The following is a 20,601-nucleotide window of genomic DNA, read 5'->3' as shown; positions in this document are numbered from 1 at the left end:
ACATATGTAGGTGGAATGACCCCCCTGCCCATGCTCATGCCTGCTACCTATAAAGCACCCGTGAAATCAGTCTGTTTGATCCCTACTTGAGTCAGTGTGGGACAATCTGTGTTGTGATTATGAAAGAAAGTAATCCTTCCTGGATTGCTGTTTCCCTTGTTCTATCATCCGTACTTTTGCTATAGTGTGATCCATAATTTAAAGAGTCATGTGTGGATTGTTTAATAATTATAATGTATGAGGAGGATGTGGTACTGCAACCCACACCAGGTACCAGAGCACCTGTACACCAGTACAGTCAGTTTGTAAATGTTCTCCACAACATCCACCTTTCTGCAGTCTGGGTTGTATGCTGTGACCTTTATGACCTACTTGACTTGTGGTATGGCTGAATTCCTCATTGGCCTTATGTCCTCTCTTGCTGTATTTGTGCAGCAGTCCACATTTTCAATCTGAATGTAGTAGCCAGTCCCTCCTTAAATGAGCGACTGCTGGGTGTGACTCATTTGTAGATGACATGGCCATGTGGGCTATGTGCTTACACTCCTTCATTTCATTGCCTCCCTTGGTCATCTTTGCAATGGCCACTTAATGGCCACTTTGTGAGCAGACTTGGCTTTTGTACTGAAGGTTTGGTTACATTGTAACCTTGTTTCTCTAAGCCAGAGACTATATCTCTATCTTTCACGCCACTCAGAGATATGCCCAATCAAACTGTGATGCCATGCCAGGACAAGCTCTTTATCACCTCTAAATAAACAGATATGTCAGCTGACTCAGCTCCATTTATTATTGCCAGCAGCTGGACTTCTGATCTCTCAGATGCTATGGTGTTATTAGTCAACGTGGTTACACCGTTCATGCTTCGCGAGGAGCAAACTATGGGTATGTTTGTCGCCATCGTCACTTTTTCTCTAACTTTGGCCGTTGGTCAAACGGGGCCTGATGTGCCCCCCTCGTATGTTGCTGCTGTGTATGAGCACAACTTAGTCCTGAACCCAGATCCTCGAGTCCCCCTGTCCCGCGCAGCTGCTCTGCAACATATGCAGAAAAACTTGGATATCTACGAGGAACAGGCTGGTCAGGCCGCTCAGAAGGTACGATCAGAAAAGACTTAGAAATATTTGTTTTTTCAGTCAAAGAAACTGCTGCTTATTGCTCACTTGAACAGTTAACTTACAGTAAACAGTTACTTAACAGTTCGGCTCATCTATATCCATGCCCATCAAAATTATATACTTGAAAAAAAAAAGGTAGCTAACTCTGACAGGTGCAGTGAATAACTAAAAAGCACAGTCAGGATATTAAATAAAAGGCCATTCCTTAAACTTGTGATGGCAGGGTAGTTATGAAAGCGACTTATGGTAAATGAGTTTGTATTCTCATGTAAACCATGTGACCAGGAATAGTTGTGTTGGTCTGTATGGTCACATAAAGACCTACATTTAATTTTGTCACCTGTCTCATCTCTATACTCTGCTCCCACCTTACCTTGGTCAGGGTGCCCAGATCGTGGTGTTTCCAGAAAACGGTCTTCAGGGTTTCAACTTCAGTCGTTCGTCCATCTCCGGCTACCTAGAGACCATTCCTGACCCCGAGCAGGAGAGCTGGAACCCCTGCACAGAGCCAGGCAAACACAACAATACAGAGGTGCAGAATTATACTTTTAGATTTGAGGTTATTATTGCTGACTTTGTCTGGGGTTGTCCAGGGCTCAAATGTGCTTTGTGAAAAACTGAGCAGCAAGGTGGTACAGTGGGCAGGGTAGGGGGTAGAGCAAAGGTCTGTGTGCCACTGCTCTGCCAGCAATTAGCAAATTATCACATTCTGTTTTATTTATTTTTTACACAGCGTCCCAACGCTTTTTGGAATCGATGTTGTAAATTGCATTTTCAGTGATTTATTATCACAGTTGTGTTTCACAGGTTCTCCAGCAGTTGAGCTGTATGGCCCGTCATCACAACCTCTACCTGGTCGCCAACATGGCTGACCTGCAGCCCTGCCCCCTGACGACTGACCCCTCCTCCTCTTGTCCCTCTGATGGACACTGGCAGTTCAACACCAACGTGGCTTTCAGGTGCAGTGTAGGCCTTTAACATAGAGGTCGTTCAGCTGAAGTCCAGCAAGTGCACCAATGCACAATTTGCTAGCCTACGTCAACTGTTCACAGTATCTTCTTTCATACAGGTCAGATGGCCTGCTGGTGGCACGCTACCATAAGTACAACCTCTTCTTTGAGGAAGCCTTTGACACGCCACCACAACCTGAGATCATTTCGTTTGACACACCTTTTGCTGGGAGGTTTGGTTTCATGATCTGCTTTGACATCCTGTTCCATGAGCCCACAATTACCCTGGTGGAGAAGGTAGAAAAACAGCTCCTTAAATTCTGTGCCCAACTCTACATTCGTGTGTTTGTTCTTCCCTTTATCAAAAATTCACCTCCCTTTGGACCACTTTCAGGGTGTGCGGCAGCTGATCTTTCCCACAGCCTGGATGAACACACTCCCTCTATTGGACTCAGTCCAGTTTCAGCATGCATTCAGCTTGGGAGCCAATGTCACCCTGTTAGCGGCCAACCTTCGCAACGACCGAATGAACATGAGTGGAAGTGGTATCTACACCCCTTTTCCTGCCACATACCACCATGCACAGAAAGGAGACCCAGAGGAGGGCAGACTGCTGGTGGCCAGGGTGCCAGTCTTAGATCCACTGTGGGTGGGGCAGAGCGTGGCCACGGTTACCGATGAGTCCACATCATTATCAGCTGAAAACTCTGGATACTGTCAGCAGAAGAGCTGTGTTGATTCTCCTCCTCCTGAAACTGCTTCTTCAATCCCTCCCTCCACCACCACCTTCATCTCAACAATGGTGTTCGACCCATTTACATTTGTCCTCTTAAATGAGACAGAGGGTGAAGTGAAGGTGTGCAATGGCACCTTTTGCTGTTACTTGCAGTACCATATGTTACCACAAGGGAGCAGTAAAGAGCTCTACGCATTGGGAGCATTTGCTGGAATGCACATTGTGGAAGGACGCTACGCCCTGCAGGTATGAATGAGAAGAAGTCTGAATATCTGAAGTTGCTTCATGAGACTCTTGTCACACTAATCACATCTCTGTTGTAGGTGTGTGCACTCGTCCGCTGTGCAGGGCTGGACACCACTTCCTGTGGACAGGAAGTGGAAGAGGCTGAATCTAAGATGGACTTCCTGTTGGAGGGGAAGTTTGGGACCAAATATGTGTACCCATCAGTTTTGGTGAGTAAGATGGTCCTGGAGCAGCCTGAGCATGTGGAAAGAGCTGAAGACGGCACAGTGAGCATGAGACATTCAAGCATGACTGGTGGGCTGGTCACTGCCTGTCTGTATGGACGAATGTATCACCTGGACGACGAATAAACTGTATTGAAATACGTGTGTGTGTTAAGACAAAAAAATCAAATGCATTTTAAAAACTGACGTAAAAAAAACAAAGTTCTGACCAAAACCAATAATGACAATTCAGCTGTTACACATCTGACCTCTGTCATATACACACTGCAATAAAAAAGAAATAAAAATTAAAAAAAAGTCTTTATTCATTCAGTACTTAATCTTTCCAAACATTGCACCATGTAGTGTTCTCATCCTCTGCTGGAAATTTGCTTGTTCCTACACAGAGTGCATGAGTGACAGCCATCAGTGTCTGCCATGAAAGCTCAAAGAACTCAGATACAGAAAAGGAAAACAGGACTCAATGAACCATGGACAGGGCCCTGTGTACTTCCAAATTTAATGTCACTATTACCTGTACCTGTATAACTGAATATTTACCCCCTGTGTTCACTTATTTCAAAACTAAAATAACTGGCGGTGCCTCCAAGAAGATTTAAGAAAGTATAAATAAAATATATACATCATACTAAGTTTTTATCCATCCTTGTATTTTAATATTGGGAATTGCTGCAAATACTGTCACTTAAAACCATTCAAACAGGCTGAACCACGTGACCGCGTGGCACCCACGTGCCTGACGTTTCCTGCCTTGTATTTTCAAAATAAAGGTTTTGTTTATCTCTACTTGCCAGGTTGCTGTTCGTGCTGTGGAAAAAACTGTTGTCTGCGGCGCGTCCAGCCTAGTGCAGCAGATGATTTTTGTAAAATGTAAAACATGGAGCTGCTGCACAGTCTACGACCATGAGGATCCAGATTTACGTCGTAAACACAACTCCGTTCGCAAGGGGAGCTTCTCTAACCCGTGAAATCACTCAGCTGTGTCAGCTCTGTTGATCTTTACCACAAGTTGGACTTCTGACCTCACAGGTGTAACTTGTCCATCTGGGTTACGCCACTCATTTCTCTCAGGGAAAACGCAATGTCGTTGTTCGTTGTCGTTTTTATCACGTTTGTTTTAACGTCGGTCGTTCAGGCAGAGTCCTCGGTGGATGCCTCGTATGTTGCTGCTGTGTACGAGCACAACTTAATCCTGAACCCGGAGCCTCATGTCCCCCTGTCCCGACCCGCTGCCCTGCTGCACATGCAGAAAAACTTGGACATCTACGAGGAGCAGGCTGCCCGGGCCGCTCAGCAGGTATGATCAGGGCAAGACATAGTTATGAATATTGGTGTTCCCAGCTTAACTCAGTCATCAGGAATGGTTGTATTTATCTCTATGGTCACATAAAGAAGTACATATCATGTCACAGACAGCACGACTACAGTAGAGTGAGGAAGCTTGTCACCTGTCTCATCTCTATGCTCTGCTCCCACCTTACCTCGATCAGGGCGCCCAGATCGTGGTGTTTCCAGAAGATGGTCTTCAGGGTTTCAACTTCAGCCGTTCATCCATATCCGGCTACCTAGAGACCATTCCTGACCCCCAGCAGGAGAGCTGGAACCCCTGCACAGAGCCGGGCAAACACAACAACACTGAGGTGCAGAATCAATTTTTTTTTAGACTTGAAGTTGTCGTTTAATACAGTGGTCCCCAACCACCGGGCCACGGACCGTACCGGCACTGCTCGTGGTTCTGGTTCATAGTCGAGCTGCAGACGTTTGAATAAGCTTAAATCCAGTGGTTTTTCTTTTGGAGGTCAGTACCCCGGGCCGGGATCCGACCCGGGATCAAGAACCCGGGTCGGGATCCTAATGGGATCCTAATGATACTACTACTACTACTACTACTACTACTACTAATAATAATAATAATAATAATAATAATAATAATAACAACAACCTGGGCCGGGATCCGACCCGAGATCTGACCCGGGACACACACACACACACACACACACACACACACACACACACACACACACACACACACACACACACACACACACACACACACACACACACACACACTCACTCTGCTGGTCCGGCAAATTATTGCTTTACGTGAAACCGGTCCGTGGCGCAAAAAAGGTTGAGGACCGCTGGTTTAACAGACATGATACACTGACATGTACCACGAGGCTGCCCAGAGCTTTCACTCATGCAACAGCAGTCTGTGAATATGAATCACATTGGAGTGTGGTTGTGTTTCACAGGTTCTCCAGCGGTTGAGCTGTATGGCCCGTCATCACAACCTCTACCTGGTGGCCAACATGGCTGACCTGCAGCCCTGCCCCCTGACGACCGACCCCTCCTCCTCTTGTCCCTCTGATGGACACTGGCAGTTCAACACCAATGTGGCTTTCAGGTGCCGTGTAGGCCTTTAACATAGAGGTCGTTCAGCTGAAGTCCAGCAAGTGCACCAATGCACAATTTGCTAGCCTACGTCAACTGTTCACAGTATCTTCTTTCATACAGGTCAGATGGCCTGCTGGTGGCACGCTACCATAAGTACAACCTCTACTTTGAAAAGGCCTTTGACACACCACCACAACCTGAGATCATTACGTTTGACACACCTTTTGCTGGGAGGTTTGGTTTCATGATCTGCTTTGACATCCTGTTCCATGAGCCCACAGTTACCCTGGTGGAGAAGGTAAAGAAACAGCCCCTCAAATTCTGTACCCAACACTACATTCCTGTGTTTGGTCTTCTGTTTTCCTAACATCTGTCTCCCTTTGGACCACTTTTAGGGTGTGCGTCAGCTGATCTTTCCCACAGCCTGGATGAACCAGCTCCCTCTACTGGACATGATCCAGTTCCAGCGTGCATTCAGCTTGGGAGCCAATGTCACCCTGTTAGCAGCAAACATTCGTAATGATCGAATGATCATGAGTGGAAGTGGTATCTACACTCCTTTTTCTGCCACATACCACCATGCACAGAAAGGGGACCCAGAGGCGGGCAGACTGCTGGTGGCCAGGGTGCCAGTCTTAGATCCACTGTGGGTGGAGCAGAACGTGGCCACTGACGAGGGGATAGTTACGGATAAGTCCACATCTAATACAGCTACAGACTCTGGATACTGTCACAAAGAAAGCTGTGTTGATTCTCCTCCTCCTGAAACTGCCTCTTCAATCCCTCCCTCCACCACCACCTTCATCTCATCCATGATGTACGACCCATTTACATTTGTCCTCTTAAATGAGAGAGAGGGCAAAGTGAAGGTGTGCAATGGCACCTTTTGCTGTTACTTGCAGTACCATATGTTACCACAAGGGAGCAGTCAGGAGCTCTATGCATTGGGAGCATTTGCTGGAACACATACAGTGAACGGACGCTACGCCCTGCAGGTATGAATGAGAAGTCTGAATATCTGAAGTTGCTTCATGAGACTCTTGTCACATTAATCACATCTCTGTTGTAGGTGTGTGCACTCGTCCGCTGTGCAGGGCTGGACACCACTTCCTGTGGACAGGAAGTGGAAGAGGCTGAATCTAAGATGGACTTCCTGTTGGAGGGGAAGTTTGGGACCAAATATGTGTACCCATCAGTTTTGGCCAGTAAGCTGGTCCTGGAGCAGCCTGAGCATGTGGAAAAAGCTGAAGACGGCACAGTGAGCATGAGACATTCAAACATGACTGGTGGGCTGGTCACTGCCTGTCTGTATGGACGAATGTATCACCTGGACAACGACTGAACTGCTTTGAAATAGGTGTGTATGTTAGGACAAAAAAATCAAATGCATTTAAAAAACTGATGTAAAAAAACAAATGTTCTGACCAAAACTGATAATGACAATTCAGCTGTTACATGTTTCTCATCTGTCAGTTACACACTGCAATAAATCAAAAACAAATATTTTTATTCATTCATTACTTAATCTTTACAAACATTGCACCAAGTAGCGTTCATCCTCCGCCTGAAAGTTGCTTGTTCCTAAAAAGGCAATATTTATTAATTTCTCTCTCTCTCTCTCTCTCCCACACACACACAAACACACTATCTGTTTTACACGCACACACGTACACACAGTGTCAGCCACTTTCCCCTGTCTCCAGTACAGTACACAGACATTGAGTAGTTACAGCATTGCAAGTTGAAAGTTCCTTGGGCCGCTTATTCTGGTTGTCAATCACCTGACTCCTGGACCAATCATACAGTAAATGGGTCTTACATCCACCTGCTGTCAGAATCAGAAGATTCAGGTTTCCACTCGGAACAATTTCTGAGGATTCAATAATGACTTCCTCTCCTCGGAACTGAAAAGTGGTTCAAAAACAATGACGCAGCATTACCAATGTGACAGTCATCAATGTCTCCCGTGATAGCTTGAAGAAGAACTCTGAATAAAAACTCAAAAGTACAGTAGGGAAAACAGTACTCAATGTCCTGGTCCCATTAGATTGTCCCTCAGTTTTTTCTTTAGACAAGCTGTCGTGCTACAAAAAAAGCAGTCCTCTGAGCTTTTACAGTGATACTGTCTGAGAGAAATGTAGTGTGTATTCACCTTAGCCTATATTTTAGTACATTATTTTCCACCCCATTGGGTATGCACCATAAGGAAACAAACATCTGCTTTACAACAAGGGTTATTTTTAGATTTGAAGAGGCTTACCTAAAAATATCTGCACACTGGCTCTATTTTCTCCCTCTTTTCTCTCTTTCAGTTCCTTGTCAGTGATCTATTAAGGCTCCTGAGTGGCTGGCCAGCCTGCCAGTATTGCAACACTCTGTCCATTAGAAGCTATGTCCTCAGTATGTCTCTGAATCCGAGTCATTCATTTCATCGTCCGCAGAGGACAGCGGGCGCTCCGGCCTGCAGTAGGAGGCATGGTCAGGCCTCAGAGGGGGTGGGGTGTCAAAGGCCACACCTTTGGAGACGTGGTTGTTGGTGGGGTGGTGGTTGATGACTGTCTGAGTTAGAGAAAGCGCAGGCAAAGCTGCTATGGTGACCATAGGGGAGGTGGGCATCATGGAGTTGAGGATGAGCGCCAGGCAGTCAGCCACATCACGGTTGGGAGCGCAGGACAGAGCTGGAGTGTAACCTATGGATAGGAGGGGAGAGAGAGAGTAAAAAAATAAAAAATAAAAATGCATAAATAGTTTGATTTGAGTGCTGCAGCAGTAAGATGACCGCCAACCGTTCTCATCCACTGCTAACACACTGGCTCCTTTCCCCAGCAGCTCCTGGACCACCACCGTCAGTCCCTTCCTGGCTGCAACGTGCAAGGGCCTGCAGGAAGGTTGAGGGAGATGCACTATTAAAATAAGTCCAGTCTGAGACCAGTAGATTACTCCCCCCTGTACCAGAGAGTGTCTGGCTGCACCCCTGGGAACACTACGTACGTCTGGAGAGCAGCATTAGTGCAGTTGATGAGGTTTCTGTCGCCGATCTTCTCCAAAATCAACAAGGCACTCGTCTCGTGACCCTGAAAGGAACAGGAAGCAATTAAGTGATGAAGTGAAAAACAAAAACAAGTAAAATTAAACATGTTCCGCAATGTCAGAGTACAGCTGTCCCATTATAACTATTGCTGACCACTTTCAAATTAAAATCTGTAGCGATTAGGCAGAAAAAAAATGTAACTTTGTCTCTTTTCTATATTCCTCACACGTGAACTCGTAGGACAAATCTACTTTTTAGGACATTTTGTGGAAAGCTGTTAATAAATTCACAATCACAAAAGAAAATCACCATTATTTGGATGTCACGTTGGTCAGAGATTCTTATATGTGTCTGCTGACATGCATTCACCACGGCCAGTGAATGGAAAAGTATTTCCTGCCTCTGAACTCTTACCTTGCTGCATGCCAGATGTAATGCTGTGTTCCTCTGTGTATCCTGTAGTGTCAAGTCTGCTTTAGCACTGCTCACAAACACCTCTGCAACACATGACATGGTTACATGTAAAAGGGTTTAGAAGTCAATTGGCAATAGTGTAACTGCATCAGTGCATGTACTGACCCACAGTATTGGTCTGTCCGTTGAGAGCGGCCATCATCAGCGGTGTCCTGCGCAAGTGTGTGTCGACTACGTTTGCCTGAGCTCCGTGGCTCAACAGAAGGGAGACGCACTCCACGTGGTCGGAGAAAGCTGCAGCGTGAAGGGGGGTCCTGCATAGACACAAACATAGTAAACAATGCACAAGCAGAACTTGTAATCACCACTGACAACTTTCAGAAAAATATGATGTCATTTGTGTCTGTTTACATCTCTCACCTGCCCTTAGAGTCAGTGGTATTGACGATAGTTGTGCCCAGGGAGTCAATTAACATCTCAGCCACTCCCTCGTTATCGTTCATACTGAAACACACAACGCACATTGTCACACATCCTCAGTGTCTATTCACACAGAAACAGTCATTGGCACAGACACGTTGTCTTACACAGCACAGTGCAGAGGACTGAAAGAGTTGCCCTTAATCTTCTTGAACACCTCCTGGTCTAACAACACCTCCACACAAGCATCATATCCTAGGAAAACAGAGAGAGGAGAAAGGTAGGAACAGATGTAAATACTGCTTTGCTGTGGCTTCATCCAGAACAGACTTGTCAAGTGTGTCCTGTCGTGTCCAAGTACCGTTGTAGCAGGCCCAGTGCAGTGGGGTGTAGCCCTGGTTGTCAGTGAGGTGTGCGTGAGGGTGTGAGGTGGTGGTGGTGGTGGTGGTGGTGCTGGCCTGCAGCAGGGCACCCAGGGCACCCACACGGCCACAGGCGGATGCCAGGTGGAGAGGGGAGCGGCCCCGGATGTCTCTGACACACACACTAGCCCCCCGGTGGAGGAGGGCCTCCACACACTCCTCCTGACCTGTCACCGCCTGTTAAAAAAAAGTGGAAAACAGTAGAAAGGATAAAAAAATCTAATAAAATATTCTACATCAAGTTGGAATGTTAGTGGGTGTGTGTGAATGTCTCACCCCTCGGTGTAGTGCCGTCCTCCCCCAACGGTCCTGAATCTCTACACTGGCTCCTTGACTGAGAAGAGAGTACACACACTCTGTGTGTCCATTCAGCACTGCCAACATCAGAGGAGTCCTGTGAACAGTGTGGAAACATGCTATAAAATGTGTATTTAGTTAACATTTTCATTGAAATTAGTTCCAGTAATCTCCTCAAACACATGGAAGCATAATTATCTCAGTGAAAGCCTCCAGCCTAAGCCATTTTGTCTATGCACACACACACACACACACACACGCGCACACACGCACACACTCACTGTCCGTTGATGTCTTGTGCATCCACATTAATGTGTTGGTCGTTGTTGCTCATGAGCAGGCGCAGGCACTCTGGGTGGCCATTCATAGCTACGGCAGACAGATACACACACATGCAAAGGCATGACTTATTTTTCTAAAGCAACAATAAATAAACCTCATTCATGTGATGTGTTACATCCAAACAGATTTCTGTGGTCGTATGTGTCTGTGTGTGCAACTGCCTGCATGTATACCTGCAGCATGTATGGCTGTCTTTTTGTGTGTGTAGTCACAGGTCATGGGTGAGGAGCCATGGTGCAGCAGTAGAGAGACACACTCCTGATGACCCCTGGAGCAGGCCAGACTTAGGGGGGTCCGGCCCTCCGGGCTGCAAACATCCACTTCCAGCAGGGACGACAAGAGAACTTCTAAAGCCCCACAGTGTCCGTGGTAAGCCTGCATCATTGGAAGACACACATCAACTGATGCACCTCTTCCATGTCACATAGTAGAGACAGTCAAATCCTAGGTGTGAGATAAAAACAGCCACATACACACACAAGCACACACAAGTCTTTGAACTCACCGCCAGGTGGAGTGGACTGACGGGTGCCCGGCTCTCTGAGTCACTCAGGATGTCTGTTGCAGATGTTTCCATTAACTGAAATAGGTGGTTCACATATATTTCAGATTTGAACAGCATTAAAGTGGAACATACGTTAAGCCACAGTCACTCTACTCCATGTGCTCCAATAAAACAAGAAGAAACAACTGCTCATGAGATTAAGAGTGTGTAAAGATAAAAGATATAAAGATATGTGCCACAAGGAGTTGACAATTGATATCCAACCAATAACAAGCAGAGGGGGTTTCAAGGTATCTTCATCTGCCCACCAGATGATCTAACCTCCATGTTCCTCATCTGCCCAACAGAGGGAGCTACGCACAAAGAATCAATGTACGGTAAAGGCTCACTGTTTCAGACCAAGATGGAAAAATCCTTCTTACCACATCAAGAGGTGTCTCACTCGCCATCTGAAAGGAGCACAGACAAAGACATTTTATGAAACCGTGTCTGTACTTGTGTGCTGTAGTTTTTCTATTTTCTCTCGTGCGGCTGCAGTACACACCAGTTCCAGGCAGAGCGTGCGCCCGTAGGCCGAGGCATAATGTACTGCACTGTAACCCTGCTTGTCTCTCACTCCTGCATCAGCATCGTTCCTCAACAGGTATTCCACACATCTGACAAAGACAAAAGAGAGGAGATTAAAAAAAAAAGCTGTTATCTGACTCTGAGGATTCTTTGATACACTTTGAGCAACACACAGAGCAAAACTTACTTTCCATCAGTGTCAGCTGCAGCAGAGTAGTGCAGGGGGCTGCAGCCCCGCTGGTCCAGCTCATTGATGCTTGCCCCAGAGCCCACCAAGGCAAACACACACTGGTAGTTACAGTTGGCTGATGCATAGTGTAGTGGAGTCCTGGGAAGGCCAGAGAGTTTACTCAAGCTATTATTTATGGCAGTGAGGACTTTATTCTCTCCCTCTTTCCCAAGACTCAGACTTTATTTCATTAATTCATAGAGTTCAATGAGTTACATTGTTTACCTTCCAAAGTTGTCTTTGCTGTTAAAATCTGCTCCTATGTTTAACAGTAGGTTCAGACACTCCAGGTTCCTGGTTGGAGACAGTTTTAACAGTGATGTTTTGTTGACATACCAATCTATTGTAAGCAAATGCATGGATGACACTTCAAAGCATATATGCTTTCCGTACAAAGGTGTACTAAATAGATGGATACGCTAAAACAAATATGGTGTTAAATAGCAAACAAAAAAGGCATAAAAAGAGACAAAACAATAATAAGTCTGTAAGCAGGAATAATGAATCACCCTCCAGCTGCAGCAGCATGTAGACAGGTCCTTCCAAAGTCATCAGGGGTGTTGATGTCAAACCCTACGCAAATATGGAATCAGCATCAATTAGGATGTCAACTGGAGGATTCCAGCAGCAAGAATGGAGTCAGCATGAATGTACCTGAGGACAGCAGCTTCCTGCAGCAATCTGAGAAGCCGCTGAGAGCTGCCAGGTGTAGAGGGAACATCCCGTGAATGCCTCTCCTGAAAAGATTGAAGGCAGAGAAGGCAAGTCATCACAGGACATGGAGGATAAGGTGTGAAAGCATGGGTGCATGTTTGATGACAGGAAAGAAAATGGGGTCGAAATAATGATTTTTCCTGAGTCTAACCATCTCCAGTCATCAGATTATCTGTGCTTCTTCTTACTAAAGCACAGATAACATTTGGTGGGAAGATAAGACAGGTGGTTAAATGTCAATTGTTACTAACTTGGCGATGTTGGCTCCGTGTTTGATGAGTGCTGTGATGATGAGCTCATGGCCACAACGGGCAGCAATGTGAAGGGCAGTGTTTCTGCTCTTGTCCTCACAATCAATCTCAGCTCCTACACACACATAATTAGAGAGTATATGTATGCACTGAAGTTAAAACAATCAAAATAAAGGTATTCAGATCATTGTGCATACTGTGCCACACACACACACACACACACACACACACACACACACACTACATTTACTATCACTACCAGGAAATGAAAAACGAATTTGAAGCAGACAGCACGCTGCATGACCTCTCACCATTTTGAATGAGGGCCTGTGAGCAGGAGAACCTTCCATGAGTAGCTGCCATGTGGAGGGGAGTCTTCCGATCCTTACTCTGGACAGATGGAGGGAGAGACAAGAGGCAAATGATTATGACTCTGAGTAGAGTACTGTGTCTGAATATCGGTGTTGCAGTGCATGCAGAGGTACATTTTAGAGCCGGTGTGGGAATCTGACTCAACTGTGAGTCCAATACTGTAGTGTTAGAAAGCTTAGAATGAACAGAAGCTATCTTAGACCCCCTTGTGGACCACAGGCACACCCACACACATATTCCCTGAGCAGCTTGCAGCCTCAGGGATCCATCCCCTCCCGCTTCATCTTCCATATGGCCTTGCATCTTGAGGCTGTGGGGACCTAATATCAGTTTCCATCACTGCTACCAAAGTGTTAACAACACTGTCATTTCAGCTTTTTACTTGATACTGGTCTGCATACACACAGCTGAAGCTGTGTGTTTCAGTGTTTGCGTGATAATATATCTGCATATGGACATACCCGCATGTTGATGTGAGCTCCGTGGGCCAACAGCAGCTCCTGGCACAGCGCCCCCTGGCGTGAGGAGGAGGCAAAGTGGAGAGCGGAAAAACCCCTCTCGTTCACCTGAAACAAGGAACCAATTAGCAGACATTTAAATGCAAGTAGACATGCACATGCTGTCTCTCACAGAGAGGCGCACACACACCTGATTGACGTTGGCCCCTGCCTCGATGAGCTCACTGACCACCACATCCTGTCCGTTGTAGCAGGCCAAATGGAGTGGAGTGTTGCCATAGGCGTTCACTTCATTGACCTATGGATGGAGAGAAGAAATGTTTGTTTATGTACAGTTTTTCAGGCACACTGCATAAGTTGTAGGGCTTTTTTGCATTTTATTGACTTTGGAATATTTAAACATAATTTTTAGATTTAGGTATGTCAAAGAGTCATGGCACATTCTATACACCTTAAGGACATTGCTAGTGCATGCATATATTTGTGTCTGTACTGACGTGGACCCCCAGGCTCAGCAGGTAGTGCACTGTGCTGCTCATGCCACTGGAGGCGGCTGCATGGAGTGGAGTGTAGGCTTTCTTGTCCTTGCAGTCGACTTCTGCTCCACTGGCCACCAATAATTTCACCACCTCCAGGTGTCCTGAAACAGAGGAGAGAGGGGAGGAAATGAGCATGAATCAAATTCTACTAAGTCAAGATTTGCACACAAGGGGATTTATCCATTGCAGAAAGCAGTGTGCATGACTAGGGAGACACAGAGGCTTCATCTAGTCTGATCAAAACGTGCATCTGTATTAGTGCCGCACCCATGTAGGCTCCCCAGTGGATGGCTCTCCTGTCCTTCTTGTCAAATGCATTAATGTTGGCTCCTCTGGACAGCAGCAACTTCACCATCTGTCACACAAAAGCAAATTAACTGGATGTTGACGGGCGTGTCTTTGTGTGCATCTGAAAGAAACCAACCTCTACATGTCCACTGAAGGCAGCGTGGTGCAGGGCAGTGCGTCCCGCCCGGTCGGACACGTTGACATTGCTTAGCAGCGGGACCAATGCCTCGGCGCAGCGTACCGCCTTGTTGCTAGCTGCAACATGGAGCGGCGTCTGCCAGTTCTTGTCCCGGGCGTTAACATCTGCGCTGTGTTTCAGCAGCACTGCCACTGCATCCTGGATGGAGAGTGAGAATGGGTCAGAGTGTGCAGACAGAGGGTCTATTTTCTAATATGCCTCTAACAAAGTGTGTGCAGGTGGCTGTATGTGGGCGGTTATAAAAATCTTCGCTATTCTTAGGGGGGTTCCATGCCGACAATAGCACGGAGAACAAGAGACATGATGGGCTGTTTCAGTGCAGGCATGCTGCCCTGGTCCAAGCAAAATAGGGAAGGGGATTTTGAAGGTTTATCAAACATCAACACACCGCACAGTGGTTATGTCATTTTACCCCTTTAAGGCCAGATTGTTCAAGTCTTATCCTGGCAGCAATACTTTTCTCCATCTCATGCCAATAAGGTAGCTAGTCCGCCTCACTGAAATGAAACAAGGCTGCATTTTTGCTGTAGAGATACTGTCACCAGGAAAGGCCCCTTAGTGGGGTTGAATGTGTCTTATCAATAAGGGGTATGAAAAGCTGTCAGAATCTAATTGTTATCTAAGAGCATTTTATTACTGGTGACAGAAGAACATAACCACTTAATTACAGTGGAGTCACCGAAGCAAACATTAGCTGTAGTGTGTTTGTGTAAAGTGTTACCTCACTACAAGAGGCGACAGCTCGGTGAAGAGGAGTCAACCACTTGTTGTCTTTGGCATTAACTCTGGCTCCTTGGATGAGAGAAGCAGAGAGTGAGAAGGAGAGTGAGAGATATCAGAGATGCGTCAACAACGGAAACCTGTAAAAAATGTCTCATCACTGAAAGATACATTAAAGGCCCAAGATACCGAAGAGAAAGAGTGTGAAGAGTAAACAAAAAGACAAGCCGGTAGTTTAAAAGGCTTTTTACGTGACCTATGGGAAGGGGGAAGCCAACAGTGCCTGGAAGATACAAAACTCCCATGATCCATTCTGGCACAGCTTGGGCGTTAAAATAGCCCTGAAGCTGCACCTGTTACTTGCTCTTCACATTATTGAGAAACAGTGATCACACTCGCTCTCTCACACACACACACACACACACACACACACATATGCAGCGCTTGTGTTACAACAGGGTTGGCCCCACCTCCTGATATGCTCAGCTGACTTTACGGAAAGTCAAGCCGGCACAGACCCTATCAGATGATTGATAAATCATCAGTAGTGAGGAGAGGGTGACAGTCACAGAGTGGGGGGCAGAGCAGACGCGCTGGAGGAACAGGGAGCAACATGCGACGATGAGAGCGATGAGGAGCAGGCAATGGCTTTGAAGACTTTAGGAAGGCATGGCAAGATGGAAAGAGGATGGGGGTAAACTGACAGGAAACAAATAAGTGTGAAGTCCAACACTGGAAAAAATAACCTTTTTTTGGTGTTACAACTTTCTTAAATTTCCTCAAAAAGGTCAAAAACAAGCAAATTTGTTTACAATTTCTTGTTACCTCGTGAACACCTTAAAATAAGGCAGACAAATTCACTATGTCGATGTTCCTTGACACAGTTTACTGTGCAATGAAATGCAGTGTGTGAATTAATAAACAGACACAAATTTAGGAGGGCTAATACGGACTCATGAAAAACAGGACCAGATGGATGCATACAGGGATGGCTGCACAGACAGAGTGGATGCATGAGTAAGCTTTCAGTTAGAATTAATACTAAAGGTGGATGTACATTAGGTGGAAATGAAGTCGAATGAATGGCTGAACAGATCGATAGATTGAAGGCTGGGCTGTTGTGTTTACCTGAGAGGATAAGCAGTTCAATGATCTCAGCGTCTCCCAGGTAGGCTGCAGCGTGCAGAGGCGTTCGCTTCTCATTGTCCTGACAGGAGATCCCAAAACACAGAAGGACACTAATTTAAGCATGTGCATTATTTCATTTTTTTATACAAATGTATGCCTTGAGACACATGCTCACACACACCAACACACATCATGATGGATTGACAATCTGTAAACCTCACACCGCTGCAGACCACAAGAAACATGAGAGTAGAGTCACAAGGAGAATAATGTCTAGTGTGTGTTCAGTTGCATTCTTCACTTCGCTCCATCATTTCAACACATCCTGCTACTGCATCCCCGACTCTCTCTCGTTCAGTGCAGGAGAGAGCAATCAACAGAGTGGGGCTATAAACAAATGTCATGTGACTGCAATAGGCCTGGGCCAGTGTTGCTGACTCCACGAAGACCCAGTGTGATGACCCCAGCACTATAGGCTGACATAAAGACCGAAGCACAAAGAGAAAAACAAAGACGGTGAAAACAGAATGTGGTGTAAACTGAGGAATTAGAGCGAAAGCGATGGGAGAAAAAAAGCAGAGATATCAGGTGAAGGTTATGTCCTCAAACCATAGGAGAGGATAGTGTTATGAACAGTTTGTGTGGCTGACAGCTATGTAAGATGGAGAAGCTGCCAGAAGGCACTCTCAGTCAGTCAAGCAATCGATGGGAACCCAAATCAATTGTAGCCGGCTGGCTGACTGCTGCTCTCCTTGGTGTTTTTTTATGTCTTGGTGTGTGCGAAGCTACAGTGGCAAAACAGTAACACATAGCGTGATCAGAGCACAAACATATATATAGGGAGAAAATCGGGGGATATGGCAAGAAGGGTGTGACTTACCTGAATGTTCACGTCCTCCTTCTTGAATATGAGGGAGCGAACTTCATCTGGGTCCACATTGAAGATGGCTCTTAACAGAGACGGCTACAGAGACAAAAAATAAAAAGGAGATGAGGAAATGCTGATGTACACTTTTACATACTCAATTTGCAAGGCAGTAATTTTAGATGCTGACAAGTGTGTTATCAGTAAGAGTTATGAGAGTTACAGATGGGAGAGTCTCACACATAGACACTATAATCCTGTGTTGGGAGAGAGCCATAGGTCACAAATGTCTGTATATCACCAATTTGTTTATGACAGTAGCTGCTGCAGAATACAGTACATCACATAAGCGCACACATGCGTACATGCAGCATCATGGAGTCTGTGAGGGGTTAAAGCTGTGTTCTCTTGCCACTTTGGTGTCAAGCCAGCTGATAGGAAGGTAAAAGATGTGTAAAAGGTAAGTAGAAAGCAGGGGTGAAAAGGTAACTATTAATTGAACAGGTTATACAAGGTACTTCTGTTCTGTATGACAAATTTCCCAAAGAAGGGAGTTGCAAATGATTGAGAAACAACTAAACACTGGGCACGCCTCAGTAATACTATTTGTCACTATGGTTTTATTCACCATGCGTGTGAATGTGGACAGGCACGAGCACGAGAACATGGTGCCTGATACTGAGTGGGATTTTCACACAGTCAGTCCATTCATATCAAAGGTTAACGGAAGTAACACTATTTTAAGCTCACAATTCAATTCTGCATACTGGATTCAAAATACAGCAGCCATGTCATTTTTTCATATGTATGGTTATGGTTGGGATTTGGGAATAATTAATTGGTACAAGGAGTTCATCGAGAAAATAAGAATGATAATACACAATTTGTGCTGCAACATTACTGAAAATGTACTGACAAAATATACAAACGAAAGAACATTGACATGATGGTGTTGATTTCAGAGAAAAGTAGGGCTTTAAATGTCAAACCCCTTCTAAATTATAGTATTTTGCCATACCTACATTTTTAATCTATCGAGTACTTTAAGTCCATTAAAGTACTGTGGGTGTCACTGATAACACGTTGTCACATGGGCACCTTTTTCCCCTGCGAGGGCTGCCAAGTTATACCATTCAGTACTACATAAATACTATGATGTGGATAGTACTCTCCGTTTTCCCCATCCCTCTCTCATTTCATGACTAAAAATAAGTGGGACATGTCAGGCATGTCAGTGTCTGTCTCGTGCCAATTACACTGACGACCACTGCAACTATGTCGGAGATTGGAGAAGGTAGATATGGACCGAAAGCACAAACCCTGTCATGAGAGCCGACTTTCCCCTTTCTCTGTGTGCACGTCAAAGAGCAGCTTTCATAAGATGAAACCTCACCGTCACGTTTCAACGGTGAGTTTGTCCTTTACACAGCCAACACTGGAGACTACAAAGGCCTAGGCTTTGGTGGTAATCTATACAAACCAGCAGTCATCTCATATGGCAGGGCTATAATGGTGATTATATTGGTGCTATATTTAGCACTAGACTGTGAGTGTTGGCAAGTACATTGTATTGTCATGCAATGGACGTGTAACTACGCAGTTCAGCACAGGTTTTAAAGCAGGCCAGGTGTGAGAAGTGCATTGATCTGTTTAAAGCCCCAGTGAATGGTGTCATTCACACGAAAAACCAAAAGAAACACAATGAAAAAAAGAAACGGCAAAACCTCTGCTGATTCAGTTTCAGCAAACTCTAATTCAGTCAACGAAGAACCAGACAGAAGGACCCTTCTCACCTTGTCCTCCTGAGCGGCAGCCCTTCGAGAGGCATGATGGGATCTGCGGTCTGGGGATGATTTGGGCCGAGGAGGTGGGGGCGAAGAGGAGGGCTCATCCTCCTCCACCTCCTCCAGCACCACGATACACACACGGCTAGCCCGCTCTGACCGCATCAGGAACAAACACTCACACACACGCCAACACAATCACTCACACACTCTCTCTTGCTCACACAAGCATACTGTAAATACACAGTGTTCCCTCTTACATACGTGCGCAATTCAGGAGCACAAAGGTCAGCAATAAATCTCACAGAACGAGCGGTGTCCTCGTGAACAAACACGCCACATCTTCATGTAAAATCCAATGTGAAATCCAGCTCTGTCGTCTATCTGTCAGTGTTGCTGTGCAGCATGTCTCCTCTCCTCCTCTCTCTAACCCACACTTGCAATCTCTGTGAGTAGCAGTAGCGGAGACAGCAGGGAATTCCTCTGCGTAATGGTGGCGGTAAGCGGCATGCGGCAGAATGAGCTTGGGCTGCCTAGCAGCACACAGGAAGCTACATATCCTCACTGCTGTGCTGCAGCCAGGAACACACACGTCAGACACAAACACACACAGACAGACGACCCTGTGATTAGCGTGGATGGGGGCTGTAGCAGCCAATGTATGTGTGGGCATGCGTCGCTGGTTTCAGGCAGACTGCTGAAGCCAGCTCTTTCAAAAGAAGAGACAGAGAGAGAGAGAGGGAGAGGAGGGGGAGGGGAGAAAGCGAGGGAGAGAGGGAGGGAGGGAGAGAGAGAGAGAGAGAGAGAGAGTGAAAAGAAAGGGGAGGAGAGTTGGGATGAAAGGGGAGAGAGTGAGAGAATAATTGTAGGCAGGTAGCGAGTGTGGAGCACTACAAAACACAAAGAATCCTCAAGATGAATAGAGCAGAGGACAAAGATGGGACTCAAGAACCCAATGGGTACAAAATGGTTACAGAAAGTTCACTGCGAAACAAAGTGACTCAAAATACAGACTATAAAGAAAAAAGATAAAGAAGGAGCAAAACAGAGCAGTGGAAAAAAAAAGAGTAAAATGAATGGCAAGAGAGGCGAGTAATACTGGCCTGGTGGACAGTCTGGGTCCTATTTTGATGCCCAGTTGTTATCAGGTCACTTGCCGAAAAGTGTTGATTCATGTGTCCCCCTTGAGTTCATTTAAGTGTAATAACAAAAGTATAAAAGGAATGATGGTGCAGTACTATTGATTCTTTACTGAAAGCCCTGTTATCTTCACTATCCAGTGCCATGTTGTTTGTTGAGAGCTTCAGTCTGGACGTCTGATCTGTATCGTGATTTTATGATCCTTGTTTTATGGATCCCGTGCTAATCCACTCACCAAAGCTCTG

The 20,601-nt window shown here is 45.8% G+C and overlaps 2 protein-coding genes across 3 annotated transcripts; one reads left to right on the top strand and one right to left on the bottom strand.

Moving 5' to 3' along the window:
• The first annotated feature begins 1,035 nt into the window (after nucleotides 1-1,035).
• On the top strand, nucleotides 1,036-7,168 carry btd (biotinidase). The gene is made up of 12 exons (XM_076753838.1): nucleotides 1,036-1,097; nucleotides 1,501-1,650; nucleotides 1,926-2,077; nucleotides 2,188-2,365; nucleotides 2,463-3,050; nucleotides 3,128-3,259; nucleotides 4,410-4,571; nucleotides 4,765-4,914; nucleotides 5,530-5,681; nucleotides 5,792-5,969; nucleotides 6,067-6,666; nucleotides 6,741-7,168. The coding sequence occupies exons 1-12, from the start codon at nucleotides 1,044-1,046 to the stop codon at nucleotides 7,011-7,013; spliced, it is 2,769 nt and encodes a 922-aa protein (XP_076609953.1). The 5' UTR covers nucleotides 1,036-1,043; the 3' UTR covers nucleotides 7,014-7,168.
• ankrd28a (ankyrin repeat domain 28a) lies at nucleotides 7,162-19,931 on the bottom strand. 2 transcript variants are annotated; one of them, XM_076753836.1, is made up of 29 exons: nucleotides 19,226-19,931; nucleotides 17,448-17,531; nucleotides 16,568-16,646; nucleotides 15,441-15,511; nucleotides 14,657-14,857; nucleotides 14,500-14,587; nucleotides 14,191-14,333; nucleotides 13,884-13,991; nucleotides 13,697-13,801; nucleotides 13,175-13,253; nucleotides 12,864-12,978; nucleotides 12,553-12,635; nucleotides 12,408-12,471; nucleotides 12,124-12,192; nucleotides 11,857-11,997; nucleotides 11,647-11,758; nucleotides 11,525-11,551; nucleotides 11,103-11,177; nucleotides 10,771-10,972; nucleotides 10,537-10,624; nucleotides 10,235-10,352; nucleotides 9,898-10,135; nucleotides 9,704-9,791; nucleotides 9,537-9,620; nucleotides 9,282-9,430; nucleotides 9,117-9,199; nucleotides 8,663-8,745; nucleotides 8,458-8,549; nucleotides 7,162-8,361 (listed from the first exon to the last, which is right to left on the bottom strand). In XM_076753836.1, exons 1-29 carry the CDS (start codon nucleotides 19,379-19,381, stop codon nucleotides 8,069-8,071), a joined length of 3,318 nt encoding a protein of 1,105 aa, XP_076609951.1. In that variant the 5' UTR covers nucleotides 19,382-19,931; the 3' UTR covers nucleotides 7,162-8,068. The 2 variants fall into 2 exon arrangements, with proteins under 2 accessions (XP_076609951.1, XP_076609952.1); XM_076753837.1 differs by having other exon boundaries at nucleotides 19,481-19,928.
• Between the last annotated feature and the right edge of the window lie 670 nt (nucleotides 19,932-20,601).

The sequence above is a fragment of the Chaetodon auriga genome, chromosome 17, assembly GCF_051107435.1.
Source record: "Chaetodon auriga isolate fChaAug3 chromosome 17, fChaAug3.hap1, whole genome shotgun sequence".
Lineage (NCBI taxonomy): Eukaryota > Metazoa > Chordata > Actinopteri > Chaetodontiformes > Chaetodontidae > Chaetodon > Chaetodon auriga.
Note: the sequence above shows the minus strand (reverse complement) of the source record. Positions and strands in the feature narration are given on the sequence as shown.

Bases quoted from the DNA above. Each gene is read 5' to 3' on its own strand.
- btd (XM_076753838.1), top strand. From the start codon at position 1,044: ATGCAGAAAAACTTGGATATCTACGAGGAACAGGCTGGTCAGGCCGCT. The intron at 4,915-5,529 runs GTGCAGAATCAA...TGTGTTTCACAG, and splicing joins GCAAACACAACAACACTGAG to GTTCTCCAGCGGTTGAGCTG. The intron at 5,682-5,791 runs GTGCCGTGTAGG...TCTTTCATACAG, and splicing joins AACACCAATGTGGCTTTCAG to GTCAGATGGCCTGCTGGTGG.
- ankrd28a (XM_076753836.1), bottom strand. From the start codon at position 19,381: ATGCGGTCAGAGCGGGCTAGCCGTGTGTGTATCGTGGTGCTGGAGGAG. The intron at 12,193-12,407 runs GTGATTCATTAT...GTCTCCAACCAG, and splicing joins CATGCTGCTGCAGCTGGAGG to GAACCTGGAGTGTCTGAACC. The intron at 9,621-9,703 runs GTAAGACAACGT...TGTGTGTTTCAG, and splicing joins AGTCCTCTGCACTGTGCTGT to TATGAACGATAACGAGGGAG.